Source organism: Hetaerina americana, unplaced genomic scaffold, assembly GCF_022747635.1.
Source record: "Hetaerina americana unplaced genomic scaffold, ioHetAmer1.1.p SCAF_8, whole genome shotgun sequence".
In the NCBI taxonomy this organism is placed as follows: Eukaryota; Metazoa; Arthropoda; class Insecta; order Odonata; family Calopterygidae; genus Hetaerina; species Hetaerina americana.
This window is the reverse complement of record NW_027287427.1, coordinates 29,103,626-29,119,373: the sequence shown is the minus strand read 5'-3', so window position 1 is coordinate 29,119,373 and position 15,748 is coordinate 29,103,626. Positions and strand designations below refer to the sequence as shown.

Here is a 15,748-nt window from a genome sequence, read left to right as displayed (position 1 = left end):
AATGTGGGTGTGGAGAAGGATGGAGAAACTGAAGTCGACAGATAGGAAAACTAATGAGGAAGTGTTAGGTATGGTGGGGAAGGATAGGGGATTTTTGGGAGAAAGCAAAAGGAGGCAGGAAAAATGCATGAAAAGCATATTGATCGGTAGTGGGATATTGAAGACCGATAGAGGATGAGGATAGGGCAGGAACACGTAGGATAGGTATGTTGGACGGAATGAGGGTAGGACGGAAGTATACGGAGATGCAAAGGGGCTTGTTGTAGAGTAGGATGTTGGGTTGTGATTTGTTAGGAGAAACAAGATATTTATTTAGTGGTTGTGTCCATCCGATACCTACCTTAACCGGTAGTTTACCATAAAAAAAGATTCTCTAACGACCACGTTTTACCTCATCTACTTAGCCCTAAGAGTAAATTTAATAGGCCACAAGTTTTTTCTGAGTTGAAATATAGCAGCAAAACATTTGAATTAACTTATTTTTAGGTTTCGTCAGCATTCCATACCTTATTTGCATTTTAGTTTTAAAAATATCAAATATTCCCCGAGTCATTTAGTACCATAAACAGAATGTCAAGAGGAATTCGTAAACAGATTCTTATCTCCAGTTCTTGAAAACTTTATCCAACTACCCTATTTTGATGGGTACTCTTTCAAGGTTCTCTCGAAGGTCACGTGTTCTAGTTTCACCATGACTATGGATATTTGATAGTTTGATTTTGATTTTATCATCTTTCCTCCTCGTTGGGAAATAGCTGCAGTAGGATTCACAGGTAAAATCAATTCTACTTTCGCAAATAATTATCTCTAAAGATCCGAAAAACCGCTGTTCGTTACAACTCGAATTCTTCGGTGGTGCTTCTGACCCAACTCATATTACACAGAAAAACATTTCGAATTCACAACCATGTTCATTGTATTTGGCTTCAAATGTTGACACAATTTTGGGAGGTAGGCTAATGCTGCAGGTACAGGCGGTAGTACTATATTGTGCTATATTTAGATCGTATTTTGTACAGCAGGACATGATCATTCACTTTACACGGCATATCCTTTAAGAGCGTTAGCAGAGGGAGAGAGAGAAGCGACTTCTTTGACTAAGTGGAAGACCATTCATACCAACATATCAAGAACAATACGAGCATCTAAGTATTCGGAAGAAACTTTCCAGGACTGCTTCAGAGAGAAGAAAAATTGTTGGTATAATTTTTTGTCCCATACGCGTTTGGGGAGGGGGGATGAGACTACTTTGACTACTTTGAAGGGGATCCTGACCAATACTATATGTTGTTAGTGAAGGGTTTTTTGTTATTAATAAAGTTCGGGAACTTTTTGAACAGACCTCATACTTATCGTTGGTTAGTAACCTGCTAACGGATAGCTCACCATAGCTTTCTCAAACCGAATAATATCGACCAGGATTTCGTATCACTATCCTCTTCTGGAAGACATTTTTTCTCTCTCTTTGGTTCGCAAATAATTCCTCGCCTGTAAAATATTTCGAGATGCAAAATAATCTAAATGGAAACCATGCAACACGACATGATAAAAATCTTTGTTAGAAGGAATGAATTACAATGCTCGAAGAATTCTCTAAATTATGTTCATTATAGGAGGGCTCAATCAATATCACCGAAATTCTAGGGCCCGAAAAATTGAAAATACATTTAGTTGTAGGACCTGAGCTGTCTTCTCCACTTTGCGAAATCAAAAAGAAGACCCAAATACATGAATACTAAAAGTATTGCGTATTTATGATTTTTCAGTGCATTAGTTTTAATACAATTCGAAGGGTGAAAGAAGGTTGGTACGGAAAACTGCACAAATGGTTTCGGAAAACTATAAAAATATGTGTTGCTCTCTTAACACACCCTGGAAAATATTTCGCACAAACCATAATCTTAGCCTAAATTACTTCGCACCTTTCCGTAATCCTGGTAACTCATAGGCGAGTTTCTCGAGGATAGGTCGCGTAATATTTATAATCGTTGATCGTGATAATAGGGAAGAGAATAAACAGTACGTATGCCCTACTTCCTCAAACCTTTTGCTAATAATTGTTCGATTCTATTCTCTTAGCATTCTACGTCCTCTACCCCGGCTTGCTTTTCTCTAGTGAATACGTATTACAGGGTGCGGCAACATACCTTCCTTTTTTAAAATGGTTTTGCTTTACAAAAAAGGAAGTTATACTGCCATACCCTGTATTTTTTTATTAGTTTCTTTCTTTTTTATTCCTTCAATTCTTATAGAATAAATATTAAAAATAAACTTTAGGGTCTCTTCCAGCAACCCCAATGGACGGTAGGTTATATAATCCTATAGTACATGCGTATTAAAGTCAATTTCCGAAAGAGTTCAGGTGATCCAAATGTTCCATGCCCTTGACCGACCAACGGTGTTTCCCACCCTCTTTCCATGAAGTACCACTTCCTGGGTTCTAACAATTATGGGTCGGAGAAAAATTGCTGAACCATGGTGAAGAACAATTTAATTATTGTAAAACAACCAGGATATCTTTGTGCCCATGCTTCGGAGAGTTTGAGGCCTTTGATAGAGTAAACTGGGTAAAATGAATGAAAATTCTACAGAAGATAGAAGAAGACCAGATGGATAGACAACTTATCCGGAACTTGTACATGACTCATACTGCACAGGTGCGGATAACAATTGGTGAGGCAGGATAAGCAATGCTGGCAAGGGAAATAAAAGAGGAATGTCCAGTCCCATCCATTATTTTCAATATACGAGTATATGCATATTAAATGGTTAGGGAGGCGCGGGAAGGATTGCAGCCTGGAGTGAAAGTAAATGGGGAGCTCTATGTGTAAATTAAACTAAACGGATCATCAAGCGTCAGTTAGCCAATCACAAAATCAGTGGGATGTCAATCAAGTGATCATAAGAAAACGAAAGTAATGAGATTCTCAAGAAATAGGATGGCTACGATAAACTTCAAAGATGAGATATATAAACTAGAATAGGTAGAATGGTACACCTGACTGGGAATTGTTTTGGATCAGTTTTGAAGAGATGGCAGAGTGATGGGGACATTAAAGGAGGAATGCGTTAGATAAGGAAGCATTTACAAAGAGTTGGAAGTCGATGACAGACACTTGAAGTAAATACGAAAAAAAAGACTAGTGAAAGCTTTACTATGGAGCGTAGTATTATATTGGTCGTTGAGAAAAGAGAATAAGCGTAAATTGGAGGCTTTCAAGATGTGGGTGGTAGAAGAATGGGGTAAATGAAATGAAACCAAACGATGAAGTGTTAGGTATGATAGTGGAGGAAAGACGGCTTTTGGGAGAATTTCGGAGATGGTAGGACAAGTGGATTCAAGACATACTAAGACCTAATAGAATGCTGTAAGCGGTGATATTGGGGAGAACGCTGGAAAATAATGGCAGAAGGAGAATAAAAATAAGCTTTCTGAATGGAATTAAGTGAGGGAGAATGCATGCAGAGCTAAACATTGAATTATTGTTATGTGCAGTATGAGGTTTACAGATTTCTTGTATTATCTTAATGACGACCTACGAGTAGCCCTATCTAGCCGTGTATAGCCCTATGGTCCATCAAAAACTTACCCTAAGCTAATATCTACCACTAGAAACAATAATAATATAGTATACTAACATTTCACTAAATTCTCGAGGTCTCAAAAATCGTGTAGCTACCATAAGATTTTAAACTCTATTAAGGTTTGAAAATCGTTTCAAACCTCCCCGTCCTTAGCTACCGAAAAACATCTCAAGTTCTACAGAAATTCACAATTCCAACAACATAATCCCAACTCAAATACAAAAGTCTCGACTTGGCAATATAAAATTCAGCCTTTTTGCCCATTCTTCCAGAGTTTTTTAAGACACTGAGTAGTTACAGACTCTTCCTCCTATTTTCCTACAGTATGGGCATCCTGCTATCCTTACCATCAAAATTCGTAGCGTTACATAAAATAACATTCGGTATTTATGTGTTTCCATTTGTCAAATACCCTCCGTATCACATTAGCCCTAATAACACTGCAATGACTAACCTCAATGTTGATTCCCCGTGTTTCCGTGGTGAAATCCAGCGTGACGGGCGACGTTATGGATCTTAAGTCGTCTCTGTTGTTGAATATTAGTCGAGAAGGCGATTAATCACTTACAGATAGCGCTGTTAATGTCCCGAGGCTAACGTTGTGAAACATACTTTCAGAAAAAAAACCTATTATAGAAACGGTCATTTTTCTATGGTGCACATTACGACATTTCAGAAAAAGATATAAGAAAATTATTGCAAATTCAAGGAATTTCTGAATCAGCACTGACCATATTGTTCTCGAAGATTAGATATTATCTCGGAAGATATTCCCACGAAGGGAGAGGAAACACAAATGTGCTCTCTCAATCACCCCATGTGCAAGTCCATTCGCCGCTTAGTGCACATTAACTAAGATCCGAATTTAACGTCGCCGGGAGCTCGTCGATTTGATTGAAATTAGTTTAGAGCATTTTATTTGCGAAGACAGATCCGTGCGCATGAACTTAACGAAAGATTTAACATTTTTGGGACATGAGGTAAAAGTATATCCTCATATAAATGTTTCATCACCATCAATTCTCCTTTTGAGGACATTAAAATAATAAAAATAATTTAAGAATACATGATCAAAGTATGAATATAGCAGAAACAACAAGGAAAATTCCACTCCTTAGATTTATACCTCCTGTCTGTTGACAACTGAATTGCTACCCTGGCGTTTAGTGAGAAATAACATGAATAAAAAAGTTAAAATTGAACACTCATGCTCTCAACATTTTATAGTTTTTATTTTATTGGCTAAATGTGGTACGCGCGTTCTTCAGATTTATCTTATCTCAAATAATCACATTCTTAATTTGTATTTGATATGTTTTAAAACAAATAAATGCAACGAGTTACTGTAAATTTTCTTCCAGGAGATGCCAGACTTTGCATTTAATGCATGAGCAAAAATAAGTAGGCATGCCATCCGCTGAAAACCTATATTTGTTAAATAGAATACAAAAATGAATGATAATCACTACTCAGGAGAATTAGCAGCTGGGTGCCTGTGATAATGCGCAACCGTTTTCAATATTTAAACTATTCACTTCAAAAACGCATTATTACGTGTAAAACTTTAATGAAATGTATAATTTTGCATAAACATTGCGAAGAAAATACGCTGAAATGCATACAAATTGAAATAAATTTCTTTCGTTATTGAATTGGTTCATGCTGGAAATGTGTCCAGCGCAAGTGATGCATTTAAAAATGTGCTTAGTTCATTGCAGATTGACTATCGTAAATTATCACATACAAGCCCAACCAAGGAATCTGACATTTTACCACATAGTCAACAGGAGTTAAATTCTCCCGAAAGACCAATGAGAGTAAATGAACTTCATGATATGAATGATGGCCTTATCGTACACGAAACTTGTATTTCTCAGGTAGTCTAGTTTGTAACACATATTTTACTCAGTCTGCAGAGCAAAGTGGATTAGATCCCGTTTCGGCGATCGTTAGGATAAAAAATAATAATAATTGATTAATTAATCAATAATCAATAGCCTTTTCAATAGTCGTGACAAAGGCGCATAGAGATCTCAGCCGCCGTAACCCCTAAACAACACAAATTATTACCACTATTCGCTTTACACGTCATATTAAAAATGTGTGATGCTTTTAATGCTTATCTGAGTTTTACACTACATTCACATCGCCGGCAGGGGGTATTAACGACATGAACAACCTATTTCTGGGAGGGAGGTCCGTCGAAATCGCAGTCACACCGTCCACTCCATTGGAGTACCCTTCTTCACTTCATGAGTCGAGAATCATGCTGCAACATCTTCTAAATTATTAGGAGACGACAAGTTCCAGAGCAGCGCCCAAAAATGAAGCACGAAGAGCGCCGTATAATATTCACATCAGAAACGAATTGGAACTACAATTAATCCTTCGAGAATCAGATATTGCAAGTTCCGAGTACGGTGAAACTGCGACTAATGCTAAATAATATTTGTTTTACGTAGCGCTCTTGTCTGCTCGTCCTTCATTAGAAATAAATCGAGATCAAAACTTCGCAATAAATTTTAAATAAGTGTCCTAATCTGAAGCAGATAACACTATCCTTGATTGACAGATTATCTCCGATCTCATGGAAGGTTAGTTCGTATTTTCATTCTCGCCTTGTTGTGGATTTCAAGTCGGTTGGATGGCTTACGAAGGTACACATTACTGGGCTGGATATTATTAATGATGGTGAGCTCGAATTCAGCCTCCCCCGATATTGGTGAAAAGTTACAATAAGGCAATTTATATTTAATTTAAGGCAAGAAAATAACTAATTCGCCATCGTCACTGCCTAGAGGCATCTACCTACTTAAAGAAGACGTGCTCACAGACGGAGGAAGTGCGACTATAAACCTTCCCAGGGCCCGTTTCTCAAAGCCTTAATCCAATAACACTTAAGCGAAAGTTGACATAAATGTAATATAACACATTTAAAACCACACACGCTGTGAAATGTAGATGTGATAAACATAGGAGCATGTGCATTATTATAATAATGCGCAGCATTGAAAAAATACAAGGATTTTCGACTCCACGTGCAGTTTTGAAAGAGCCTCTGCGTGGGGCGAAGGGTTGTGCAGATGCCTTACTCCAAGGCTCACGGATAAGTTCTCCTGTCAGGGTGATAGTGCCATGGTGCGATATGCTGACCCACAGATTTCTTGAATAGAATTATTATTATGTAGGTACTCAAAGAATTATAAAGTCGGAGTCTATGACGATAAAGACCTTATTTCCCGGAATGTATGCATTTTGAAGCCGAGGCATATTTTGCAAATACGTAATGCAGTAGCAAAGCGTAAGGTGCAGTATTACTTAGGGTGAGATATTTGCGGAAAGATGAGGGCTATCAACGAAAAATGTGTCGCCTAAAATCGGACGATGAGTATGACATTATTGATGTCAGTTACTTTTTATAAACTCATAAACATAAGAGTTAATATCAAAGTGTCAAAGAATGTCAAAAGGAAATTGATATTAACGTGTTTTAATTTTCGCCTCGTAGATGAAAATGAAAATATATCATGTCTATTTTCTACGGGGTGCATGACAACGTGAATCTCTAGTAGTGTCTTCTAAGCCCCCTCCTTTCTAATCTCTCCGAAACCAGTCGCAGCAGGTTCTTCACCTAGAGAGATTTAAATACCTTTGCAGTAATTTTGAGCCTATTACTCTCCAAGTTGATAAGCCTATTGATTCATATAACTAAAAATAAAGTGTGAAGTATGACAGAATTCAAAATGGAAATTTCACAATATCTTAATAATAAATAATATTCCACTTCTACTTCCTTTTCTTGATAACACCAAAAAGGTGTGAAGTTGTGTCAGGGACTACGAGAATTTACAATTATATAAGCCTAATTAGAACTGTTGAATGCGACTAGAATCTGATACATGCACAGGCAGTAAAAGTATTAGCATGCACAAAATAAAAAAATAACAAGCTTGCTGAAAGTTCACTAGAAAGAGGTATGATAAATGAAGGCCACCTGATTGCTTCTCAAATACTACTTCCTGGTTTCACCTAACCTTCCCAACAAGTCAGTCAGTCACAACAAGTCAGAAGTCTTATCACCATTCTACATCACCAAGCGTTCTTTGGTGGTATTGAAAATTTGGTTTTATTGGTGGCAGTTCTTATTTGCTGTTAGAGGGTAAAGAGTCCGAAGCAGAATACTTAAGTCTTATAGATTTTGAAAAAATGTAAAAAGTATTTATTCCCAGCATCAACAGACTTTTGATGGCTTTGGCAACAGTTCCTATGAGTATAGAGTAGGCATTTTCCATCATGAAAAAAGTTTAGACTTTATTTTAAACAGAACTGGAGCATATCCTTCTTCTTCTTTTATACCAAAAGAAGAGTGATGCCAATTGAAATAGTGCTTTAAACATTATAGCACAGAAACAAGCAGCAATGTTGTTCATAAAATCGTAAACCCTTAATGAGAAAATACTCTTGGATATGCTTATACATAAAATGTACTTGTATTTTTAGATTTGACTTGTTGGTACCATTACTGCTTATGCAAACGTACACTGTGACATTTCAAAACTTTCTTATTTCAATCTGGACATTTAATTCTTTATTTTACATGTCTTTAAGTTTTGATAAATAATATTTTTTCATGTTATATCATATTGAATATTTTCTATGACAATAGATATATTGCACCATATGCTGGGTATGGTTGATGATGGCTAAAATTAAGTAACATGTTTTCATTTAGTTTCAATGTGATTTAACACAAGATATTGGTTGTTGGGGAGGTTCTTACAAAATAAAGACTGAAGGAAGGGTCTTGGTTAAGCCGTGATAGCCCAGAAAGAGGAGGAAATTGCCCTACAAGCCTCTTTGAATGAAATCCCGACTGCCTTTTTGCAAATGAAATTGTAAACATTTGCTCACCATTCTGCTCCTCCCTCAATTCCCTCAATGGCTCACCATCTGAATTTCTCACTGGGTGCAACCTGGGTTTATCATTATATGATAAATTAAAACTCCATTAAAAATTTAACTAGAGCATTTTTAAATCAGCACACTGATTTATAGTGCCTAATGCACCGCAAATATAAATCGGATGCTTTCCTCAATGAAATATTTTGTTAAACATGGACTAAACATAGGTTGAGTCACTAATGTATCATTTTGAATGTTATGTACTAATTAAGCAATGAAAAAATATTAGAATTACAAATTATCATTACCTTCTGAAATGCTGGTATTTTGTTTGTTGAGACCATAAGAGTATTACACCTATAACAATAAATGCTTTCACATTTTCCATCATTTCTTTCTCTTAATGTCATAATTGGAAAAATGATCCTTACTCTTTAAATATCGTTGCCTTGTCAAGAGCTGAGTTAGCTGTGGAACTTGGAATTGCTTTTTCATCGAATCTATGTTTCTTTCAATTTCTCTTCATCATTCATATTACTTAAACAATGAGCAAGTAACTTGTCTCTGTCACTAGTTTTTGTTGCCCATTTAGCTCATTGCATACATCGTCTTTGCCATCCTTGTCTCTTGTCCAACCATTGGTTGAATTTGTTTCCCCAGTTTTGTTTCCATTTAGCAAACTGAAATTAACAGCAGATAGAGAGAGAGAGTGCAATGTAAATTTCTCCAATAAATATTCTTCACAGCAGGTGGAAACCTGAAAGAAGTCAATTGAGTAAATTATGAACTTTTCAATCACTTATCTTTAACATCACTGAAAGGTTGCAAAATTAAAAGCAGCCCAATTCTACTCATTAAAATAATTCATGCCATTATTAACTCTCCTAAAATAATTTTAAAAATTAACTGCACTGAGCCAAGATGCATTACGATAATTACACTCATAATTACGATCTTTTCAAGCTGTGCTCTCATTGGAAAAACTGAATTGTTCTAACAGATGGACCTTTGCAAAAAAATTACTAATTACAAGCAAAAAAATGATTCATTGAATAGCTCACTTCAATACACGATCCACCAAAATAAATTCAGTTTTATTATAAATTTTACAGAATAACTGAAACTAAAAGACTTAGTCTGAAGAAACTCACTGACTTATTCATATATAACATTCTAAAAATACCTGATGACTTTCAATGGAGTTGATGCCTATTATGCCAATATTTCATGCCATTTTTATTCTAAAATATTTGTTTCATAACAGTTTTGTACTTTTTCTTTGGCTGTACTCAATTTTATTATGTTTTTACAATTTCTCATAATTGCAATTCTATTATTGTAGTACAGCTTACTTTAAATACTATACTTAACAGTATTATACTTTTTCTACTTGTATCATTTAATCCTATGCTTACTTTGATCTTCTTATTATATGTCACTGTAAATTTGTTTATCATTGTAAAAGCATAATTCTTATTGTCAAATTAAAATCAGGCTGCGATTAAAACTTTGCTTTTTGGTATAATGGAAGTTCTGAATCCAGTTTATTGTATTTTCATATATTCCATTCCCTTGTAACTTATTTAGCCCTTTGCTTTGTCTTTTTTATCTGTTTCACAATGAACCAAGGGCAAAATCTTTCAAAAGTGACATAGAGACCACATCCACTTGTCTGTTCCACTCACTAAATTTGACAATAAATTGTCATAAAAATGGAACTATCTCATGTGACAGTTGGGACTGTTTTTTAAATCTTGCTGGTTGTTAGTCTAATTGATACATCACAAAAAATATTATAATGTTGCTCACAATTATGTGTTCTAGTATTTTTCAGGGTAATGGGAATAATGAAACTGGAGCATAATATTTGTCTTTGTTTTCCATTGGATACCATCTAGCCTCAACCGCCCCCAATTCCCCAAGAAAATAAATTATGAACATGCTCATTTTCCTCTCTCCAATTAAATTGAAGAACTTCAGGGAAATTGAAGAAGGTTAATATGTCAATTGCTTGGTGAATGACCATCAGAATAAAAGCATGGGTAATCATGGTTGATGCATTGTTTGGAAATAACAGACTGCTTTCTATTTATGATCACTTGAGTGTTATCCTTTTTCATACTTGTTTCCTGTAATTTAATATTAGTGTCATCAACTGCAGCACATAAATGTATATTACTTATTACATGGATATTATGTTATTAAATAGGAAATCTTACCAGTAGACCATAGAGTCTGGCATGACCTTAGTCATAATGAGAACACAACTCAACTACTATCTGCAACAGAATTATGAATTAAAATAACTTTCAAGGAGTAAATTCCATTTCATTTTTCATTACTTATGAAAGTGGGTGGGGAATTTATAAAATTAGTCAAATTTCTGATGAATATGCTAAATTATCCAGCCACCACAGGGTTATAATCATCTGTTAGTACATTAAAACAACAGTATAATAGCTATAGAATGAGAATCAGTATAAACAAAGTAAACAAGGTTTTCAAGAAATGGGATGGCTAAGGAAACATTTAAATTGGATGGCAACAACTAAAGTACTAGGCCAGGTATGTTCCCCTATCATGATTCAAGTAAGGTAAGACTTGTGACTTTGATATGGAGCATAGCTTTTTATGATGTGAAAACTTTATCGTTGACGCAAGATGGTAGGCAAAGATTGGAGGATTTTATGATGTAGTTGTGGAGAAGGTTGGAAAGAAAAGCAAAGAATTACTGGCATGGTAGGGGAGGAGGGAGGGTTGGACAAAGTAGGCAGGAGAAGTGGACGGAGAGTATTGTTTGGCAGTGAAATCCTTAAGACTGTGATAAAGGGGAGAATGTTAGGCGGGTAAGGTAGGTGGAGGAAAAGAATACACATGTTGAAGGGAAATATAAAGTATGTGGTATTTTTAAAGTTTATTTAGTATAGGTGCATATTGCATCTTATTATGTGAGACTTAGTATAAATCTGTAATACCAAAACCTACCTCAAATGACTGTTGATTGCCACAGTAATAATTAGCACATTTATCCGAATGGCCATTAGTTCAAATTCATAAAATAGAAGGAACACTTACAACTTGGGTAGTAATATGTTATATGAAGAAAAACGCTCTTATCAATGGAATTGTTTTATATATTAGGTACTTTCATACAAGCAACACAAGTACTGCTACATTTCATTAACACAAAAAATGTAAACTTTCTGAATTTCCTTATGGTAGCTTTAGCATTTTCTAAAAATATTTCAAGTATCCAAAGAAATGCATTTTAGAGGGAATCTTTGTTTCTTTATTTGTTTGGCCCATTTACTCTATGCTACTTCACAGGTAGAGATACATTTGTACAAAGGTATCAAAGAAACTGGAAGTGCAGAAATAATGTTTTGAACACTTTCACTAGATTTTTCTCCATATAATAGCTTGTAAGAATGTTATTATACAGAAGACTGAGCAATTATAGGCCATTGCCTTTCTATGCCTGAGTTCCACATGTTCTTCCAGTCCCTTTACCTTTTCATTGCCATTAACAAACATCAATTGACATATATTATAATGTTACAATGGGACATGTCTGCTGTCACATGGATTTAATCACAATCATTAAAATCTAACATTGCCAAAAATCGAGAGAGTGAAATGCCATATTTTACGAGAGCATTATGATATGAAATACGACTGGCAGCACACAATGAGTAAGGAAATATGGCAGAATAAGTATGCTATACAATCTTTTTTTTAATTAGGTACCTGGGATGTTTAAATTTGAGAAAAGTAATGTATATGACTTAAATGTGATTTACATGTAATGATCAAACACAACCCACTACATTTAGTTGAGGTTACACAATCAAAATACCACTCTAACCATTCCTTCAGACAAATTGGACAAAAACAATTTAAATACTTGTATTAACAATGAAACGCATCACTGCTATAAAACAAAAAATGTATCGACATAAAAAACTACCTCCTTTACACATTGGATTTGGCAAATGTTTGGATTTGTTACAACACTTGTGCACCATGCTATCACCTCCTATGAAATAGCTTAGGCATTTTTTTCTGTCTTAGATTTTAATTTGCCTCATAAAAGCATTTGTAGCAATGGCTCATATAATGGAATCTATACACAGATACTGAGTAATTTGAATCAGTTGAAAACAACTGTTAATATCCTAATTGATTCTAATGATGACACAAACTTCAACTGTAATCTTTAGCGACATGTCAAGTTTAATTATCATTAGCATACACTGCTTTACATATAACATATAAAAGAAAATATTGACATTCTCAACTCTCACGCTCTTACTGTTGGCATTTGCAGAATCCACTACAGGCAGTGGAAGAATTTGTAAAAGTTGCATCACACTTATGCCTAGTTGATTTGTATATAATTGGTAGCAATTTTACACACATTGTCGAATTAAGATTTCTGTTATGCAAGTAAGAGCTTCCAAATTTTAAATGAACACGTGTTAGGTAATAGTGCAATTGAAGATGCAATATGTAAGTATCAGGGACTTCTTTACAGTTTATCATACATTACTAGGGAAATTTTTCAGGATGCATTTGAAACTTTATTTACAATGTCAAAATTTTAAAAAACAATGATCAAATCCTAGCCTATTTACAGACTGATATGCTGACTGCATTATAAAATCTATCAGCTTTCCTTTTGCCTCTAAAATAAAGATTGTAGAATTAAGAAAATTTCAGAAAAGTTTTCAGCTTTTGCCTCACTCAAAAATATTGATTTTAAATACAAAAGGTTGTATTCAATGTGAAAAACTTACAGAAGATTTGGTCTGATTAGTAAACAATTCTTCTTTTTACACAAATGGCAGTCAAACTCAAGTTCCCTATTTGTTTGCCGCAGCAATTTATTTGGAAAATTTGAAAAGTTAGAAAAATCTAGCTTAAATTTTCATTTTTATGCTAAAAAAAATTGAACATAAAATGCTATTGTGTTTGGTCCAAATGCATTTTAACAGTACAATTATACTGCTTTGCATTCTTTCATTCAAGGGTATTTGATTCGCTCAATGACATACTGAGTATGCAATATTGGTACAAAAAGTTTTACTTTAGTGAAAAAATTAATGGGTACCTCCAATGTTTATGGCACACCTCCATCAATGATCACAATAATTACAATAGCTAGTTACATTTGTGGTTAAACACCAGGCATTCAACAACTTCACATAAGAATCATCCATTCACACACTGATTTACCCTCGCATGCATTCATATCGGTTAAACATCAATCTCATCTGTTATTTACACTTAAATAGGAAAATTTTCTAATATCAAAAACAAAGAGTATATGATCATGTTGGATGCAAATGAATATGACAGGATGATGGGTGAATTTCTCCACCTCAGACTTAAATCTATTGATAAATACGAGGAGACAAATGGAGTGCAATACATGCAATAATTACATTCATTCAATTTTAGACATCACTGGCAATATAGCTTTAAAATGAGTATTTTGAATATCTTCAGGTCCTCCACCAACTATGCTGTTTTTCTTCATTTAAATAAATACATTTAATACATACATTTGAGAATTTGCATTTAAAATGTTACTTGATTCATAGAGCTGATTTATTTTTGGCCTTAGGTTTCTTTCCTTTGATCCCATTGTTAAATCAGAAAAATAATGCTGCATTTGTTATATTTGGCTAGTGTTAGGGGTAGAGCTGATTCAATATATTTGTGAGTAGATCCTGATAAATTATCCTTAGAGCTTCTATTCATCTTAAAACAACAAATAGACAATTATAATTTTCTGAATTTAAAGTTGTTATGCTTAAAGTGAATATAAAAATATTACATTCCAGGAATTGCTGTAAACAGTTCAAAATCTAAGTTGCCATAATGTTCTCTTTCAATATCCTGCACAGAATGTTACAACAAGTCATATTTACCACATGCATCATCCTCTTTTCCAATTTTCATTTAGCATGTAATCTTATCATGTATCCATAAGGAATACCCAATGAGCATTGCCTATTCATATCTTTGAGTCTCTGTCCGTGGATGATAAGTCTTCAGGAATTTTCATTAACTTTTCTCAATCAAGAAGCAGCGTTTTCAATCAAGATGTGCTTTGTATGAAGTCTTCCATATTTCTGCAAAAGTCACAGCAGAGTGGAAACGATGGAAAATACACAAAGGCAGAGTCACTCTCTGGACAATTGCCCATGCCAGGAAACCGTAGAAGTCAAGCTAAAAGGTAAAGAAACGTAATAAATTAATTTATTTATTTTGAGAGAGCAAAAAATAGCTTACAAATTTATATAATGTTTTGCTTACACATTAAAAATTAATTTATTTTCATTCCAATATTACAGACTACTTAAACCATTCATTCATAACTGTTAATAATAAAAACATTACTATAATTGCTGATATATAGCAACAAATGTATGCATGTGAGGAATCAAAGACTCACAAAAAAGGATAAAAATTCAAGATAAAAGTGATTTGTAAGTCTCAACCACCTGCTATCTTATGCCTACCAAATGAACCTAGTGCTATGGCAAGGTGCGCTTCATCAGTAAACCACTTACACCATTAAGGTTTTTGTTTACATGTACACACGTTAAATAGTAGTTCCTCAATATTCAATTATTTAATCATAAATTTCCGTAGAGAACTGCCTATCCAACTTTATATTAACCAATGGGTGAATTTCTTGCTGGTCCAAGTAAGAGGGATACCCTCTTATCATATCTCCTCTCCCATCAACTTCTGTTCCTTCCTATCCTGCTTCAATGAGCAGCTAATAACATCAATCACACAATAAAAGTTTTTACTGCTGTAGTCTGATAAATTATTCAAATATCTTAAAAACACACAAATGCAATCAAATTAGCCATATTAAGCAATTATAGCCAAGTATGCATAGGTATAATAGCAAAGTATACATGAGAGAGCAACTGCATACATTGCTTTCACATTTTTGACCAGTTATATTCACATTCCTTCAGAGTGATTGAAAAATAGTCTGGGCCAAATTTGGCTGTAAACATTTTTAATTAAGCACCAACTCAATGCAAAGTAAACAAGCATGATGTAGGGCATGAATACATCTTCAGGAGATGGGGAGGTTGGTGGTTTTTATTTGCTAGCCCTGTGTCGGATGAGAGGGTTATGGTATAGTGGCAGAGAGGCTGGAACCATCTGGATCTCTGAAATGACATCACGGTGCCATTAAGCCACTGTCCATTCATGCTCAAGGATCATCCTCTTC

General features: G+C 34.6%; 1 protein-coding gene across 8 annotated transcripts in view; it reads right to left on the bottom strand.

Annotated features, from left to right (window-relative positions):
• Window positions 1-11,615: 11,615 nt before the first annotated feature.
• Window positions 11,616-15,748, bottom strand: part of LOC139698065 (proton channel OtopLc-like) — a 234,397-nt gene continuing 230,264 nt past the window's right edge. For all 8 annotated transcript variants that reach the window (XM_071596941.1, XM_071596939.1, XM_071596942.1 and 5 more), the window contains one exon: window positions 11,616-14,721. In XM_071596941.1, the coding sequence (XP_071453042.1) occupies window positions 14,587-14,721 (135 nt within the window). In that variant the 3' untranslated portion in view covers window positions 11,616-14,586. The remainder of the gene's footprint in view (window positions 14,722-15,748) is intronic.